This window comes from Centruroides vittatus, unplaced genomic scaffold (assembly GCF_030686945.1).
Source record: "Centruroides vittatus isolate TY-2023 unplaced genomic scaffold, ASM3068694v2 contig_979, whole genome shotgun sequence".
NCBI classification, from domain to species: Eukaryota; Metazoa; Arthropoda; class Arachnida; order Scorpiones; family Buthidae; genus Centruroides; species Centruroides vittatus.
Genome location: NW_027122650.1, coordinates 1,202,455 through 1,219,931, shown reverse-complemented (window position 1 = coordinate 1,219,931; position 17,477 = coordinate 1,202,455). Strand labels below are relative to the sequence as shown.

General features: G+C 32.4%; 1 protein-coding gene across 1 annotated transcript; it reads left to right on the top strand.

Moving 5' to 3' along the window:
* The first annotated feature begins 3,830 nt into the window (after nucleotides 1–3,830).
* On the top strand, nucleotides 3,831–10,130 carry LOC136985776 (carbohydrate sulfotransferase 3-like). Its single transcript, XM_067283130.1, has 3 exons — nucleotides 3,831–3,963; nucleotides 5,501–5,629; nucleotides 8,883–10,130. Exons 2-3 carry the CDS (start codon nucleotides 5,533–5,535, stop codon nucleotides 10,040–10,042), a joined length of 1,257 nt encoding a protein of 418 aa, XP_067139231.1. The 5' UTR covers nucleotides 3,831–3,963; nucleotides 5,501–5,532; the 3' UTR covers nucleotides 10,043–10,130.
* The last annotated feature ends 7,347 nt before the right edge of the window (nucleotides 10,131–17,477 follow it).

Sequence of the window (17,477 nt, the reverse complement as noted above, 5' to 3'; positions counted from 1 at the left end):
GATTAATTTTATCAAAAAGTAGATCGATTAACTGTTTTAGAGGTATCGCGCTGTGGGTTACAGCTGTTTTTCTTAACACTTTCGCCTTAAGGGTACTGAGAGAGAGTTTTTTTCAACCTCGCTACGAATTCGGCTGAGTCACCGTGTTAGGTTTTCCAACATTTAATTGGTTTGTTGTTAAAGCTAATATTAATACGTTATTTTATGTAAAATAAATTAATGCTGTGTTATTTGTTATGTGACTCGTTTATAAAAGAGACAGTTACTCTCCTTATAAAGCTTTTCAGATATGCATCAGATTGTATTTTTTATTTTAAGATGTTAGTTCTATTAATATTTCCTCGGATTCAAGACCAAGCAGCAGGTCGTGCCTATCAAATGAATCTCTTTCTTCGTCGTCGTCATCTACTACGATTTCTGCATCTTCCACATTGTTGAATGCCACGGGATCAAATTCACAGGAGGTTGAAAATCAACAACAAAGCATGCTGGACTACATTAATTTGATTGAAGATTTTAGACCATTTAAGTAATTAAACGCTGGTCTAAATGCATCTGTACATCAAACACTAAACTTAAGTCTGTTGTATATATTACTCTCGGTGGAATTTCGGGACTTTGAGTATATATATCTGAACTGAGGGGACCGCGACGAGTTAAACGGTACCCTACTTTTGGACCGGAGACGAAAAATAACAAAGTTATCATATTTACCATTTCTTGCCTTTCACAACGCACGCATTCTACGCCATTTTAGTTTTTCACTATGTGGTGCTTTCTGATTCTTTATACATGTTGTCCGTATAAATCGGAAATAGGATAACTTTGTTATTTTTCGTCTCCGGTCCAAACGTAGGGTACCGTTTAACTCGTCGCGGTCCCCTCAGTTCAGATATATATACTCAAAGTCCCGAAATTCCACCGAGAGTAATCTATACAACAGCCTTAATCGAATTTATTCCAAACCTCTATAGTCAATGTCACCTTAATTAATGCACAAATTGTGTAATGTATGTACACTACATGACGTCATTATGACTTTAGACATTGATGAAATGTTTTCCATAAGCAGGTATTTCAGTCGACGGAATCACCCTTTCAATAGACCTATGGTTTGTTCTACCACAACTCTGATAGAACTGTATTTTCTGTTAAAATTTTTTTGTTTGACAGCAAGATTACCATATTCTTTATAAGGTACAGTACAATTAAAAATGTATCCAATGGATATGCTGAATCTCCAAGTAAATAATAGTTATCTCCTAAATACTTTGAAGATCTTTCTTTCAAACAAGGGCGTCGCCAGAGGGGGGTAGAGGGGCAGTTGCCCCTCCCTAGACATGCGAAAAAAATTATTTAAATGCTAAGTCATTTATTGCTCGATTTATAATTCCCGCGCGAAAAATTCAAGAAGATTATGTTTTAATTAAAATAATCTTCTTAAGCTTCTTAAAATTTATGAATCGTTTTTATGTTACCTACATACAATTCATATCCTCTATCAATTTATATCATCTTGCCCCCCCCCCTGGCCCAGTAAATAATACTTATCTCCTAAATACCTTGAAGATTCGTTTAAAAATTTATTATAAATAGGGCTCTGCTGCCAAACCCGAGAATCATTGGCACTACCAGGCCAACCAACAAATGCATCAATAATTCGCATTTCAGAATCGCAGATTATTTGCAACAGGATAGAGTGCCTTCTTTTCATGTTGTAATAACTCTGGCTGTCTTCTTTTGCAGCTTTTATATATGTGTGTGTTCCATCAACACACCCAATTATCCCAGCTAACGAAACAGTACGTAATTCTTCAAATTTACTAACTGTTCTTTCCAAGTTATCAATAGGCCACCTGACAAACTTGCCAATCATACAACACATTTTTTCACAGAAGTCTGTAAAGATTGTGTGTGGGTGATCTTTATTTACACCAAATCTATCTCCAATACTTCTAAATGCCGCAAGAGTCCAAATACTTAATAATACTTGCTTCGTAGGTGAAATAAGAAATCGGCCTTTAATTCTGTTTTTAAATTTATTAATTTTATAATTTCCTATAAAAAATAAACGCATCATCAGTTAATTTAGAAATTAATAGAAAATGTAGCTTATTTTAAGTTAAAAACTTACTTCTGTTGAAGTTTTTATGAATCCTAAAATGAGACTTGTAGTCATTCATAGAATACTACCTCTTTAACGTAATTTCTTCTGTCGCTTAGATTTTTTGCCTTCATTTGATACAGCGATGCCGATCATTAAATTTTCATAATTCTTTTTTTTATTGTGTTGTAATTCTTTAAGTAATACATTACTTTCTAAAACAGAAATTAGCGAACAAGTGACAGCATCCATTTTGCTTCAGCAACAAGTGTTTGTAAAATACCATGCAGCGGTTGCTGCTTATGACGTCATTTACGCTGCATTTTCGCTGCATAAAAAACACACCTTTATCGTTTTCAATCACTTCACGTTTCATAGTTAATGATTGGTTGTGAGTTAAGTTGGACGTTGATGAAATTTACAGTTCTAGCACAACATGCATTACTTTTAAAGTCGACTTTCTTAATTCGTTCTGGAACTTGAAAAAATAAAAATAAATACTTTCTTACTACGTTTATTTATATGTAATAATAAAAATACATATATACACAGTCTTGCATTTTTATTAGTCATGTTTTTTTCGTTTGTGGGGGTTAAAAAATCTGTCTAATGTCGATTGCTTTTCTCTCTTCTTCAGGATTTTTCAGAAGTAATTAATATCATTGTAATTGTAGAGATCCCCAAGCCTATTAACCTCAACCTGGTTTGGATGCCATTCTAAGACTTGTTCTGATATCCTCCCACTTCTTCAAAAGATCTTTAATAGCAGATATATATGCATTAATCCTCTTTTTCAAAGAAAACATATCTCGCCGAGTTTCTTGGTGTTCTTCATTCAAGGGTTCTTGGCGTTCTTCTGTTGTCAGATCAGTTTTAGGTTCCATTATGAGTTCTTCAATGTTCTTTATTTCTCAGATGAGATTTTTGTTACTACTTAAGCTGCTTGAGTCTTCTTGATTATACTGTATCTTTCATAGATAAGATTGAACTGCGGCCTGTTCAAGCCCATACTACCCAGCAACATCAGACATCTGCTCACTCTCTACCTTTGCTATTATACTCTCACCTTTCGAAAATCAAAACCGACGCGAAACTTAACTAGTGCCCACCCGAATACTATAAAAATTGTTTCTGTCAGAAAAATAAAAGTCTGGAATTCAAAGTTCGGAGGAATACTATCCGATCAGTACATACCGGGTTGAGCGTCGATGTCGACGTCTCCCACGCTTCGAAAGTTTCGAATTGTTGCCTGAAGACAAGGGAAGACCAATCAGTATTCATTATTTACGTGCTTCTTTTTCTGTGTGTTCTGTGAAGTGTTCGTTGCCCGAACATAAAAATCTTTCGCAAAAGTGTTCGTTATTCGATTTGTTCGTTAACCGATCCCCCACTGTATTGGTAAATTACAGTTTATGCTTGTATTTTGATTCTTGCAATTCTTATTTCTGGATCAGTTTGCAGACCTGCTTCAGGCCTGTAAATTGGCCGAAATTGTTTGTTTTATGATTAAAGTTATTGCTGGAAAAGTACAAATGTTGTTGTTGTTGTTGTTTTTTTTTTATTGTGAAATCTCGGGTTATTAAAAAGTAATGAAAGCTTTTTTAAAAATTATTATTAATTTATTTCTTTATTAGAAAATAAATAAAAATAATTCTTAATTACATTTGTAATGTGCTATTAAATTAATATCGTAAATATCGAATTGTTATTACTTCGATAATTCAAGTAATTCGTTATGTTCGAATAATTTTTTCAAATTTACATTCGTTTTCAAAATAAATATATTAAATGAACAGCTTAAAACAGCAATTTTATTTAAGATTCTATAGAAATTTTGTAAGGATTAATTTTTACAACTTGTAAGTTTTAGTTAACTGATGAAAATTATAAGTATTAATATATTTAATAATTTAATTGAATTTAATTATTAGTTATATGTAAAGTTAAAATGTAAAGGAAAGAAGTCTAATAATTTCTTAATGGTATAAATTTAAATAATAATAAAAGCCTAAAAGGAATAATTTTGTTGAATTGTGATAAATTTGTCTCTATTCCAAAAAGAATGTTTAAGTTTAAAAAAAAATCAGGCTTAATGTTAAAATTATATGTGGCGCCATCTGTTATGAGACTTATTAATAAAATATTTTTTTATCTTATATATAAAATTCTCGTGTCACAATGTTAGTTACCTTACTCCTCCGAAACGGCTTTACCGATTTTTACCAAATTTTATATGCATATTCAGTAGGTCTGAGAATCGGCTACTATCTATTTTTCATACCCCTACCTCATTTCCTCCTTTCAAAAATATATTTATATATGGATTAAGGCTTTTATGTCCAACAGATGGCGCTAACTTCCGACGACCTAAGTTTGCTTTTCTGTCAGGCATTATGCTTTTCTGTGAGAATGGACTGAAGCAGATCATTTTCTATCTATCTATATAAATAAAATATAACGTTCGTTTGTTCCTACTGATTCCTTTGAAATTTTGACACAACGTTGCATTCGAATACGCACGTGTTTTTATATAATATACATGTCGAAATTCCCCCAGTGGGGGGAGATGGACGGGATTAAGGCTTACCGTGAATAACTCTGCTTCTATTATACTATTTTACATGCGGTTTTTTGCGTTTTTAATTGCGTTTTAATAGGTTACGTCAACAGAATATACACTAAAAAGGATTTTTCGATATTCCCCAGCGGGAAAAGTGACGGGATTAAGGCTTACTGTGAAGAACTCGGCTTTTATTATACTATTTTAGATGCGTTTTTGATTGCGTTTTAATGGGGTACGTCAAGAGAATGTACACTAAGAAGGGATTTTTTGAAATTCCCCCCACGGGGGAAGTGTTATACATTTATAATAGATACATTTTGAGCCACAACAACGTGTGGCCGGGTCAGCTAGTATTATTATAAAAGGCTAAAATCTTATTTTTTAAGTCGGATGAACCTGTCTTTGACGTTCATCAGTCTTTAGTGTTTTTAAACCTTTAGTATTCTTTTTTGAAAAGTACAGAAATTTATCATAATTCAATAAAATTACTCCTTTTTAAGGTTTTATTGTTATTTAAATCTTATATCGTAGGATAAATTAATTCAAATAATTATACTATTTACTTTCCGATCCGTTTGAATGTCTGTAAAATCGTGATAGAGCTCTTATCTGCATTGTTTCTTTATACTGTATATCGTGGAATTAACAATACGTTTTAAGATTAGATTATAAAATTATTTTTATTTGTATGAAGCGGATAATTATCACATTTAAATGATAATGATATCACGAATTTCTTTTAAAAATTTCGTAATTTATGGAGAATGTTGATAAGCGTTACATGATAGTTAAGGAATAGAAAATAAATAACTTTTATATAATTTTTTTTTCAGATGGAAAGGAAAATTCTCTTTCGAAGAAAAATATGAAATTCTTAAAGTTAATTATGATGATTTTTTTCATAAGTTTATGTCTAAACATCGTTCCGTTTTTATTGGAATGGCATCTTAATATCGGATTTGGTAAATAATTCTAAAAGTTTATTATTCTCATTCTCGACAAATTTAAAAATTGTAAAATCATTTTTATTAATATAATGCATATTATATTTGGTAATGTAATTTTTCATACTCGTGTTTGACAGTTTATTACGAATTTATTAGTTAGCCCATCTTGGAATTATGGCGCCTTATCTTACCATCTGTGTGTATATCACACTACATAAAAGTCCGCAACTTTTTAAATTGCAATTAGTAATATTTTATCAAGAATCACTACTCGATAAAATATTATTAATTGCAATTAAAATATTACTTGGAGCGGAATCATTACCGCCAAGTAAAAATGTCACTGGCTGACTACAGGAATAGTAGTCAGGAATACAGTAATCAGAGTTGTCTATTTCGGGGGTCAATTTCTCCGCCTATAGCAATTCTGAATATCTTGTTGAAAAGATAATTGTTTTGTTAGACAATATGCAAAATTTCAGTTTTTTAAATTGACGGGTTGCAGAAATATAAGCAATTCTCTCCAAAAACCTGTATCTCTGCTTTTCTTCATCCGGCACTGCAGACGCTCCTAGGAAAAACTACTGGCTCTTGAAAGCTCAAATTTTAAACTTAAGCATCTCTCGTTGTCGGTGAGGTGCTCGCCGAACTTCCGGATCGATAGGTCAAAGTTCAGGCCAGATGGCCGAACGGCCAAGGTGGTAGTCTATTGCTCTGGGAGACCCGGGATCAAATCCGAACGGGTCGAAAAATCCCCAGGATTTTTCGGAGGATGGTCCGTCCGGATAGGTAGAGCCCCGTCCCTCACCACCCGGCCGTCCCATTGTGGGCCTAGCCGAATCCATAATGGGCTTGCTAAAAAGAGGTTCTTTTAGTGCCCACAGAACGGAAAAAATAGAAAAAAACAGATCGAAGTTCACGGGGATTTCTCATAGAACTACGGGGGGACCTCGCTTAACGAGCATAATTCGTTTCAGAATATTACTAGTAATGCAAAACACTCGTTAAGCGAAACAATTTTTTCCATGGAAATTAATGTAAAATACGATAATGCGTTCCATACCGAAACAAATACTCAAACATTTTATGTATAACTTTTATTTAAAGAAAATTATACAATATACATTGTTAAGAAGCGTGAATCATCATTCTTCTAGCACGGAACGAACCAACCTGGAACGCGAATTCGATTTACAAAAAACAAAAAACAAACCCCTCGAAATACAGTAATTTCTAATATTATAGCCTATACACAGGCCAAGAATTTGGCGTGTTTATTATATAACGAGCTATGGTTGTTGATGTTTATATGTAATATGTCTGAACACAAGTTTGGAAAAATGTATGACCACAAGCGACACTAAGACGCTAGCGAAACGATTGCTAAACATAGACTGATGTAAAATGCACAAAATCCGGGACTATCCTTCTCTCGTGACTCGTTATGCGAAACATCGCTCGTTAAGCGAGTTATTTTTACAATTTATTTTGCTCGTTATGAGAGGTGCTCGGTAAGTGAGGTTCCACTGTATTTTACTTTTCTCGCTTAATTTTACAATTATAACGATAAAACTGCAACGAAATGAATGACTGTCATTCAAAATATTGTCAATAATAAGAAAAGCTCAAATTCATGCTAATTAAATCTTTTTATAACGATTTTATTAAACGTAATACTGAAAACGTTCGGTCGGTGGCTATTGTTGAACTGTACGTCATAGTTTTAAGTCTTGATGTAATAATGCAATCATTAATCAAAAACAATTGATATTCAAAGAAAAACAGCTGAGATGTAAAAAAAATTTGTGCCAAATAAAAAATTATGACAATTTAGATCACATTCATATTTTTTCTTAGGAGTTTTTCTTTGGTAAAGATAAGCTTATCGCTCCAAAGCGAAATAGAGAAAACAATAATAAAAATTTTGGGACTGTCGCTTCGATGTTTTTGTTTGGCTAATCAAAAATCCAGCAACGAGTTGCGTAACTTTCCTTGCTGTTATTAGATTTTATTTTAAAAAAAATAATTTTTACAATATATTTTTAATTATAATAAATAAAATTTTACGTGGCACCATCTGTTATGAAATTTTGTTATAAAAACTTTATAATTTAATTATTATAAAATGGCAAAAAGCATAATTTTGAGAGACGAGATAAATTTTATTCAAAAAAAAAAAGAAGAAAGAAAAAGAAACTGCGAATGCTAACAAGAAAAAACTTCATCAAGTCCGATCAGTCTCCAGATAGGATACGTGACACCCTATATCTCCCCACCCCCTTGACTTTTAACCAACAAAATTTAATAGACGGGGTACAGTCACGTGATATAACGTCATCGCTCCGCCCAACAAAACAATCGTCCGCCATATTGGTGGCTGATTTCACGTTACCTTGCTTGATCACTTTATTATGTCAACGTGAAAGAAAGGAATTTTAACAGGCTTTGCAGCCGATTTGAAAGGCAATGATTTGATAAAATATAAAGAGAAAACTTATTTTATTGAATGTGATCCATACGAAATGAAACAAACGGATTTTTCCTCTAACGATTTAACCACGTGGCCAACTACAGAACATGGAGACAATAACGGATTATTTGACAAGCGGATTTATTCATCGTGATATTTTATCAAAAGCCGTTCGTAATGATTTAATTTTGCTTGTAGGAAAGGTACGTATCTTCATAAGAGACTTTCAATTACTCATAACATAACTGCGTTAATATAATGATGAATGTAATGTTATGAGTAATTGAAAGTCTCTTATGAAGATACGTACCTTTCCTACAAGCAAAATTAAATCATTACGAACGGCTTTTGATAAAATATCACGATGAATAAATCCGCTTGTCAAATAATTTATTGTCTCCATGTTCTGTAGTTGGCCACGTGGTTAAATCGTTAGAGGAAAAATCCGTTTGTTTCATTTCGTATGGATCACATTCAATAAAATAAGTTTTCTCTTTATATTTTATCAAATCATTGCCTTTCAAATCGGCTGCAAAGCCTGGTAAAATTCCTTTCTTTCACGTTGACATAATAAAGTGATCAAGCAAGGTAACGTGAAATCAGCAACCAATATGGCGCGCGCTTCTTTGCGCAATCTCTGTATATATGAGCGGAGTCATGTGACGTCACGTGCACCCCTCTATAGCATTTATTCATTTTTGAAATGTATGATTTAATAAATTTTGAACCAACTTATATAAAATAATAATTAGAAACGATCAAAAAACATACTCATTTATATTAATTTAATTTGTTTAGGTAACGAAATTACTTCATTGAATAAGAAGACTGGAATGATGAGAATTTTACAAACAAAAAATTTTTCTACTATATTTGATAAATTTATTTCAATATTAAATCCGTTGAATATAAAATTATTGATATATAAAAATGAAAATAATTTAATCAGAAATTATAAATCAATATCAAAATTAATTAGAAGAAATGTTAAATTATTACCAGTTTATGAAAAAGAGAACGTGACGAGGATATTGTTATTTGCTTACTTTCGAAGTGGATCTACATTTTTAGGAGATATTCTACAAAGAAGCCGAAGAACCTTCTATCACTTCGAACCTGTACATTTGATCTCGTTCAACTCAAGAATCGAGCGTAACAAAACGTCGGATACTTTCAGACTTTTAAGTCATCTCTTTCGTTGTAATTTTAATCTAACAAAACGTTACATTCGATGGGCATCCTTACGAAAAAACAGATTTTTATTTAAAAGAAACAGATTCCTGTGGTATACCTGCCGTAAATACTCACATTCGTGCTTTAATTCTAGATACCTTCACAATATTTGTATTCGATCTCCCGTTCAAGTTATGAAAGTTTTGAGACTTCAGCTGAAAGACGTTTTAATTTTTCTTCAAGAAAACCCTGATTTAAATATTAAGTTAATTTATTTGAGTCGGGATCCGAGAGCCATCATGAGTTCTCGTAAAGAATTACATTGGTGTCAACGTGATAAATGTAACAACCCCGTTGTTCTATGTGAAGAAATGAAAAACGATGTGGAAGAATTGCGAGTTGCAAACGTATCTTATCTGTGGATACGATACGAAGATTTATCACTGAACACAGTCAACGTTTCTAGAAATCTCTTGAAACGGCTATCCCTTCCCTTCTCCAGGCTACTAGAATCATATTTGTTTTCTCACGCGAGGGCCAAATTAATCGATGAGAAAAATCCTTATTCCACTCGTAGAAACTCGTCGACTGTACCTTATAAATGGTTGAAAAGTTTGACCTTTCCAGAAATTAACAATATTCAAACGAAATGCTTCGAAGCAATGAATATCTTTGGTTATGTAACTATTAATAAGTCCGCGTATTTTGATTACAAAAAACAGAACGTTCAATTAAAGAAAAAATTCTTATATCCGAGTATAGAAGGATTGCCGTTTAGAAATTAAATTAAAATTTCAAAATATAAACGAAATTGTTTCGAAAATTGAACGTTTATGAGAACGAATTAGCCTAATGTTTAAACGATCCGAAAGAAAGAATATGTGTATATACATACTAATTTGTAGAAACATTGAAGTTTGTGTGTAATTTATGTATTTATAAAGTTCATACAAAATCAGTCCTTTAAAAGAATTTGAATTTATGAAAGGAATTTACTTTTAAATGCGATAATCTAAACATAAAATGTTCCATATGTTTATAACATTTAAAAATCAGTTTTAATTCATTATACACACTGTATATAATTAAGTGACATATAACTAATTCACAGATCCACGTGCATTCCACTTGTATCTGTGAATTACAGTAATACCTCGGTTTTCGTTGATTTCGGTTATCGTCAGTTTCGGTTTTCGTCGATTTTTTACGCGAAAATTTGTCTCGGTTTTCGTCGGTTGCCTTGGATTTCGTTGGCGTGCCCACGTGACGTCCTGCTAATTTTGCGAAAACATAGGGCGACTCACGCGTTTTCCTGCTCAGTGTGGCGTTTTTTCTCGTTGTGTGAGCATTACCCCGCGCATCTAGCCAAACAGTTCCATTGCTTTCCTTTCCTTTATCTCCATCATGAGACCAAAGAAAGTTTCCAGAGCCAGCAGCCCTTCGAATGTCATGTTAAATGTTCATTTATTCTTTACAATAGTTTTTTTATATTCATTTTATATTAATTTCTTATTGTTTTTAGTATTAAGCACAATACTTACTTTCTTTAAAATGTGTTTTTGGTATGTATTTTGGAGTGTCTAGAACGAATTAATTGCATTTACATTGATTCATATGGATTACGAGTAATTTTCATTCATTTCAAATTATCGGTAATTGACGATAATTTACCGATACTTTGAAATGAAAGAAAATTTTCTGGTTACGTGTAAGGAAAAGGGTCGGTAAGTTTGGCGGAGACCACAAAATGGACGCAGAAATTTCAAACAATATGATGAAATGTGCAGACAATAAAAATTCTTGGTTTTCCTCTATCTATGAAAACTTAGAAATTATTGTACTTGTGATAGAAATTACTTATTCTGTATTGTTTCGGGGGAAAGATGAACGTGACGTCATTCTCCAAATACGATGTTCGCTGAATGAGGTCATAAACGTCATTGTAAGAAATTGCAAGTAATCAAAAACATTTTATTTATTACTACATTCATGACAGTAATATTACTTCATGTTTCACTTCCGTTCCCACATACAAAAGAATAATGTACTCTATTCGCTGATTCCATTTCTATAGATTGATAGATGTACTGTAACAGGGTTGATGGATATATTGATCACCCAACCGAGTTTTAAAATAAAGTTAACGTATCAGGTAGCCGATAGCTGGCGCTCGAGTCTCTTTGCGGTGAGAAGAAGCTGTTTTATTCATTTGATTGGTAAATAGCTTTGCTGTTTTCAAGTACTTTTGTAAGCTTTTTACGGTTCTGACCAAAAAAACATCGTATAAAATAAAATGTAATTACTAATATCACGTATAAAGAAAGAAAACGTCCATTTGGTTTTTAGAAAAATTGAATAAGGTAATTGATATTACAGATGAGGAATTGGATCAATTAAATTGAAAATAAAAGTATTTTTTAAAATATTTTTGTTTAAAACTGTTTTATTGTTACATATCGTACGCAACTTTTGTACATAATGTTCTATTTCTGTATGTAGTGTATCTGTATAATTAATAAACAACATTTGAATTTTTCAATGTTTTGTATTTTATTACATATCAGTGACAATATAATTGTCACTGATATATAATAAGGAATTATATAATAAAGAATTACACTCAAACCTGTTTTTGTGCGGTCTATTTTTGTGCGATTTTTTATTTGTGCGATTTGTTTTGTGTGATTTTTTTGTGTGCGGTATATGAATTTCAATCAAATTGGTATACTGCACAAAAATAATTGCACAAAACACATTGCACGTATAAAAAATCGCACATAAAAGACCGCACAAAAACAGGTTTGAGTGTATGTTTATCTTCTGATGCATTTAAACAGACATAGAAATTTTACCCAGATAAAGGCAAACTTTATTTTTAATTTTACTTATATATTATACTAAGTGATCGATACAAACGTGTAAACGCAGTTCCGAGGAACCGTTTCAACAATAGATTAAACTAGAGGATACGCCTCTGGAACTAGATTGCCCCACTTCTTGATCAGTCTATGGATCGTTCTGTCTCTGGTCGAGACAGGTCAGCTTTATAGCCATACGAGCAGGATACAATTTCCATTATTTTCGTTAGATTTTTTAACGTTTGTAACTCAACTACATTTATAATCATTGCTAAGTATTTCATATTTATTAAATTGGTATTTTTAATGAATATTTGTACATTCTGAATCATTAAAAGTAAACTTTTTCCTGTCACGTGCATTATAATCTTTTGCTGATTTTGCTGCTTGGGTATCAGGTGCGTGGAAAAGCAATCTTCAAAAGCTGATAGCAGTCATTCAGGAAGTACTGCATTTTAAATTCACGATGATGCTTTGTGGAGTAAGAGTGAAAAAGAAGAGAATTGTAACGAAACTTCGGAAGGCGAGTTTGAGTAGACAAAAAATGATAGCGTCAAGAAAACATGGTTGTTTGCCTTAATACGTGCATTTGATGATAATTTATTTGTGATTAAACGAAAGAAAATTAGTATTGTATTAATAAATCTAATTTTCTTTAATTTGATCTTTAAAGTCACACCTCGTCCTAAATGCGAGATCGTCGATCGTCTTATACGCGAGTAAGTACGGTATTTTACGTATAACGTTTATTCAAAGAAAATTATACAATATACATTGTTATGGAGCGTGAATCATCATCACCTTTTCTTCTAGCACGGAATGAACCAACCTGGAATGAGAATTCGATTTGCTGAAAACAAAAAAAAAATCACAGATAATAGCATGATGGAGCATGCGCACAATCCGGGACTTCCCCTTCCTCGTCACTCGTTATGCGAAGCTTCGCTCATTAAGCGAGACATCTTCAAAAAAATTGATTTGCTCGTTAAGCGAGATTTCACTGTATTTTATTGTAATAGGACAGTCTTCAATAATTGTTTAAAAACATTTACTAAGTGCGTCGCAAGCGGCAGTACAGGGGACCTATTCTGAGTAGTATCGTTAAGCTAACGAATACGATAAAAACCAGTTTCTATCGGAACCACGTGATTCGCGTTTAATCAACTGTGAAAATGCTATTCCGAGCCGTACGTTTCGTTTTCGGTGCCGATAGCCACGTGCGATAACTAAGCTTTTGTTATCGGTCACTCTCGAGCTGCCGTTAGGAACGTAACGAAAGTGAAAACAACATGGCGTCTTTTCGTGTAAGAATGATTTTACTTCACGAGCAATTGGAGAGAGGGGACAGCAGTAACACCGATTAAATTTAATACTCTTTCTTCAACTTCAGTTAATTTTTGATTAACTGAAGGCCCACCTCCTGTTTGAAACGTTGATTTTTTTATTTGTGAGGCTTTACTTTTAATGTTTGCTTTCCAGTCACTCCATGTCTATGCAAATAATATTTACATTTAATAAGATGTATTGCATTTGACATTTAATCATAATACTAATTCTAATTTGGTTATAAGGTTTATAGAAGTAGAACTTGTGGCAAAATTAAGTTTGTCATTTTATTCTTAATGAATGAATTAAAAAATACATTAATTACATGAAGTTATATAGAAATATACAAAGAAACTTAGACATACTTTGTATAATTGTAAAATGTTAGCATTATGTAATAATAGAAATCTTTATTTTGTAGATTTTATCTAAGTTTAATGTCGGCTTTAATTCATTAGTTTTAGTATAAAAAAATACATTCTATATACGTAACTTAACAGTAAACTATACACTATACATATATGACTATCTATCACATAAATTATAATTTTTAAAAACAAATATTTGCTTAACGGATAGCCTGACAAAATAGACCCAGTAATAGACCCAGACATTTTAAAACAAAACAAAACTATATCACTAGTGCTAGTACACGACAATGCTAAAAGCACGTGCTTCGCTTAGAAAATGGCGGGTTGCAGTCACGTGACAAAATACAATGTTAACTAAACTGTGATTGGTTAAAGCGTAATAGCTATCGATAGCATGGAACCCAGACGCATCTCGACCGACTACCCGTAGCGAAACCCACTTAACGTGAAGCACAGAATAGCGATTTGTCTAAGGTTCGTTAACTGCCTTTCGCTAAGGCGACTTATCGAATGTCCTGTGTATCGCTCTCGTTCAGTTATCGAAAGAGCTCAGAATAGGTCTCCAGGACGTGCACCGCGCGTGGGCGCCATCGTCAAGAGAACACCAAAACAAAAAACAAAAAAAAAAATTGGTTGTTACGTTCAAAAGCAAACTTTTGAACGGCCTAAATATTGACGTTTGCATTATATATTTACATGGATTTATAGTATTGCACGATGAAGCGTGTGCAAAGTGGTGCTAATGATGAGTTTCTCGTCTAGCGAAGAATAAACTTGTACTGACTAGTATAGAATACCTTTGACAGATGTTCAAACCAACCAAACTCAATTCGAAGGATTTTATATGCTGATCAAAAAGATAAAAATTCATGATATATTTGAATTTATTCGTAAGTGGCAAAAAAATAGAACTTCCGCGCTGGCTAGAGATACTGCGGCTGCGTTGCAAGCAAAGCTATTCTTTTGAGGATTGCTACGTTGTTGACATCGAGATAACGATAATATACATTTATAATGGTATTGAATGAACACAAATGTTATTATACGTGAACACAAATGTTATTATACGTGTAAGCTAACTTTTATAAAACTCAATTAGAGTAATCTCGAAGGAAAAATTCTAAATTACTGTTTGTTTGTTTGTTCTTAAATGACCACTTGCTCCCACTGAAATATGGGAATAATGTTCTTAATGGTCAATTTTAAATCACTTCCGATATTTATCGGCTGAAATTGAAAATAGAGAAGGTCCTATTTGGTCAGGTCGTTGCAATTTTTATCGTGCACAAACGTCACAACTGACAATTTCCTTTGAAATAGTAACCTACCTTGTTCACCCCTGTAAATGAATTTATAAAGCTTAAAAAAAATCTAAGTTCAATTTTAAGAAACCGTATTGTTTTGCATGGTCAGAGTCTAAAAAGTAAGATTATATTAATTAGACTGCAATTTGAAAAAATTGCAGACCTATAAATTCTCCCTGTCGTCTGTACATTTGTCTGTCCTTCCTAAATTTCGAAAATGGTGTTAGATAAATGAAAGATGAATTAAATTCAAGAACAGATATGGAAACCATAGGGCAGGAAGCTCCGATTAACTATATATATTAACTTCCGATACAAACTGAAAAACATGTTATTTCAACTCAAAAAGTTTTCCCTGAAAGGTATTAGATAGATGCCGGCACGACTCTATTGCTATGATGTACAGGGGCAAGCTACTATTAATTTGAGATGGAGAACATATATTTTAAATTAAATAAATTAAAAATATGATTAAAAATTGCAACCCGACATTGTTTAAAACTTAAGCTTATTTCATGGATATTTTCTCTTGTTTTATTTTATTCATTTCGTCCTGTGGACAATTAAGTCTTTTCTCATGCCCATTATGGGTTCGGCCAGGCTCTCATTATTTCACAATGGAAGACCAATGACCAATGAAGATTGATCCCCTAAAAAATCTGAAATTGACAGACAATCCCCTAAAAATTTTCCGAGGTTTCTGACGTATTCACACAGCTCACAGAGAATAGTAGAATGCGTTTCATAATTATGTAAAATATTGATAAGTACAGAAAAGATATTAATTAATTATAAAGATAAAATTCCAATTCTCAAAGCTTTTTATTTGGATATCATAAATTAGTGTCATATTCAGGGGCGTAAGAAGGGGGGAAAATGGGTCCAGCTCAAAAATGAAGAGCGGTTGCCATGATTACGGCCATTTGATTTTCAGTTCTTACCTAGTTATTTCAACTTTTCCAATTTCTAAATCTTTCTGGGTAGAGATAACTTATATATATTTCTAGGAGAGAAAGAAAGCAATACCTTAGGGATAAGCCTTTCTCGTATTGAAAAGTCTATTGATTCGGTCTGACAGTGTTGCACGCTAGCCGTATGTATATTTGAAATTAGAATTGTATTAGTAACATTCTCAACAAAAAGTAGTTCGGCCACGGCGGAACCGGCTGGACCTGTTCCCACGCTTTCATATTGTAAAATTATTTTGCTTTCACCGATTCACTCACTGCTAGACATGAAATGTTCGAAGAGAAGCAAACACACAAGCAGCGACCGAATGACCAATGAAGTTAAAAATTCAAACTTTTCATTGGGGAGTCTGATTCAACTGGTTCAATTCTGGAATCTAAAGGAATTTTTCGTGGATTGTATAAATCTGATATGTGGAGCTCCGTCCCTCATCACCTAATCGCCTTTATTATAATGTTCCTCTTAGTGCCCACAAGGCGGACAAACTGTTCAGTTTATTTTATGAACTTAGATGAATTTCAAAAATATTTTTTATTTCTAAATTCAAAGTCATCGATTCAAATAATAAAATATTTATTGTTGTTGGTTAAACAATTCATTATTTTATATTTCAATTGTTTTTGCATTTTGAATACTTAATATGTACTGACACGACAACATTTTATACGCGTGACGTCGTTATTAAAATTAGGAAAGATGACGAAAGAATTAAAAAAATTAGAAAGTCAAGAAATTTTAAAATATCCATTGAATATTGTTTATCCGATCGAACAATGATTACAGATAGAGCACGTAAATATGCAAATTAGTAGAGTGTTCTCTATTAAAGATTAATATCTTTAATAATTCTTCGGCTTTAAAATGAATAAAATTTGTTGTACCTCTACATATAGTACATGTATAGGATTTAATGTGAATTCAACCAAACTGGTAAATTTGGTTATATGAAAATAGTTGAATCAAATCGGTCAAATATAGTAGGTTACGTTTATTTTATTCTTTATTCGTACTGTACAGTAAGTTACAAAAACATTGAGTTGCAACACGATTCTTATTTATGGTTATATTTACTTACGTTATTCGCCTATTTATTTAATTATCCTTATTTTCTGAAATTGTTTTGTTAGACAACAACTGTACCCGTTTATAACTAATTTGCATAATAATAGTGTAGTATTGGAACTGAAATCATATAAATATTTGTACTTTTTATAATGAATTAATCAATACATATTAAATAATGAATACTCATCATTAATAATTTGTGACTTTACAAAACTTTATGTAAATTAGCATGATGTCACTAGCGTGTACAAAAGATGACTGTTAAGGTGCGACTATGCAGACGTGAATTTAGTAGCGAGCGATATAGTTCTCGCAAAGGAAAACATG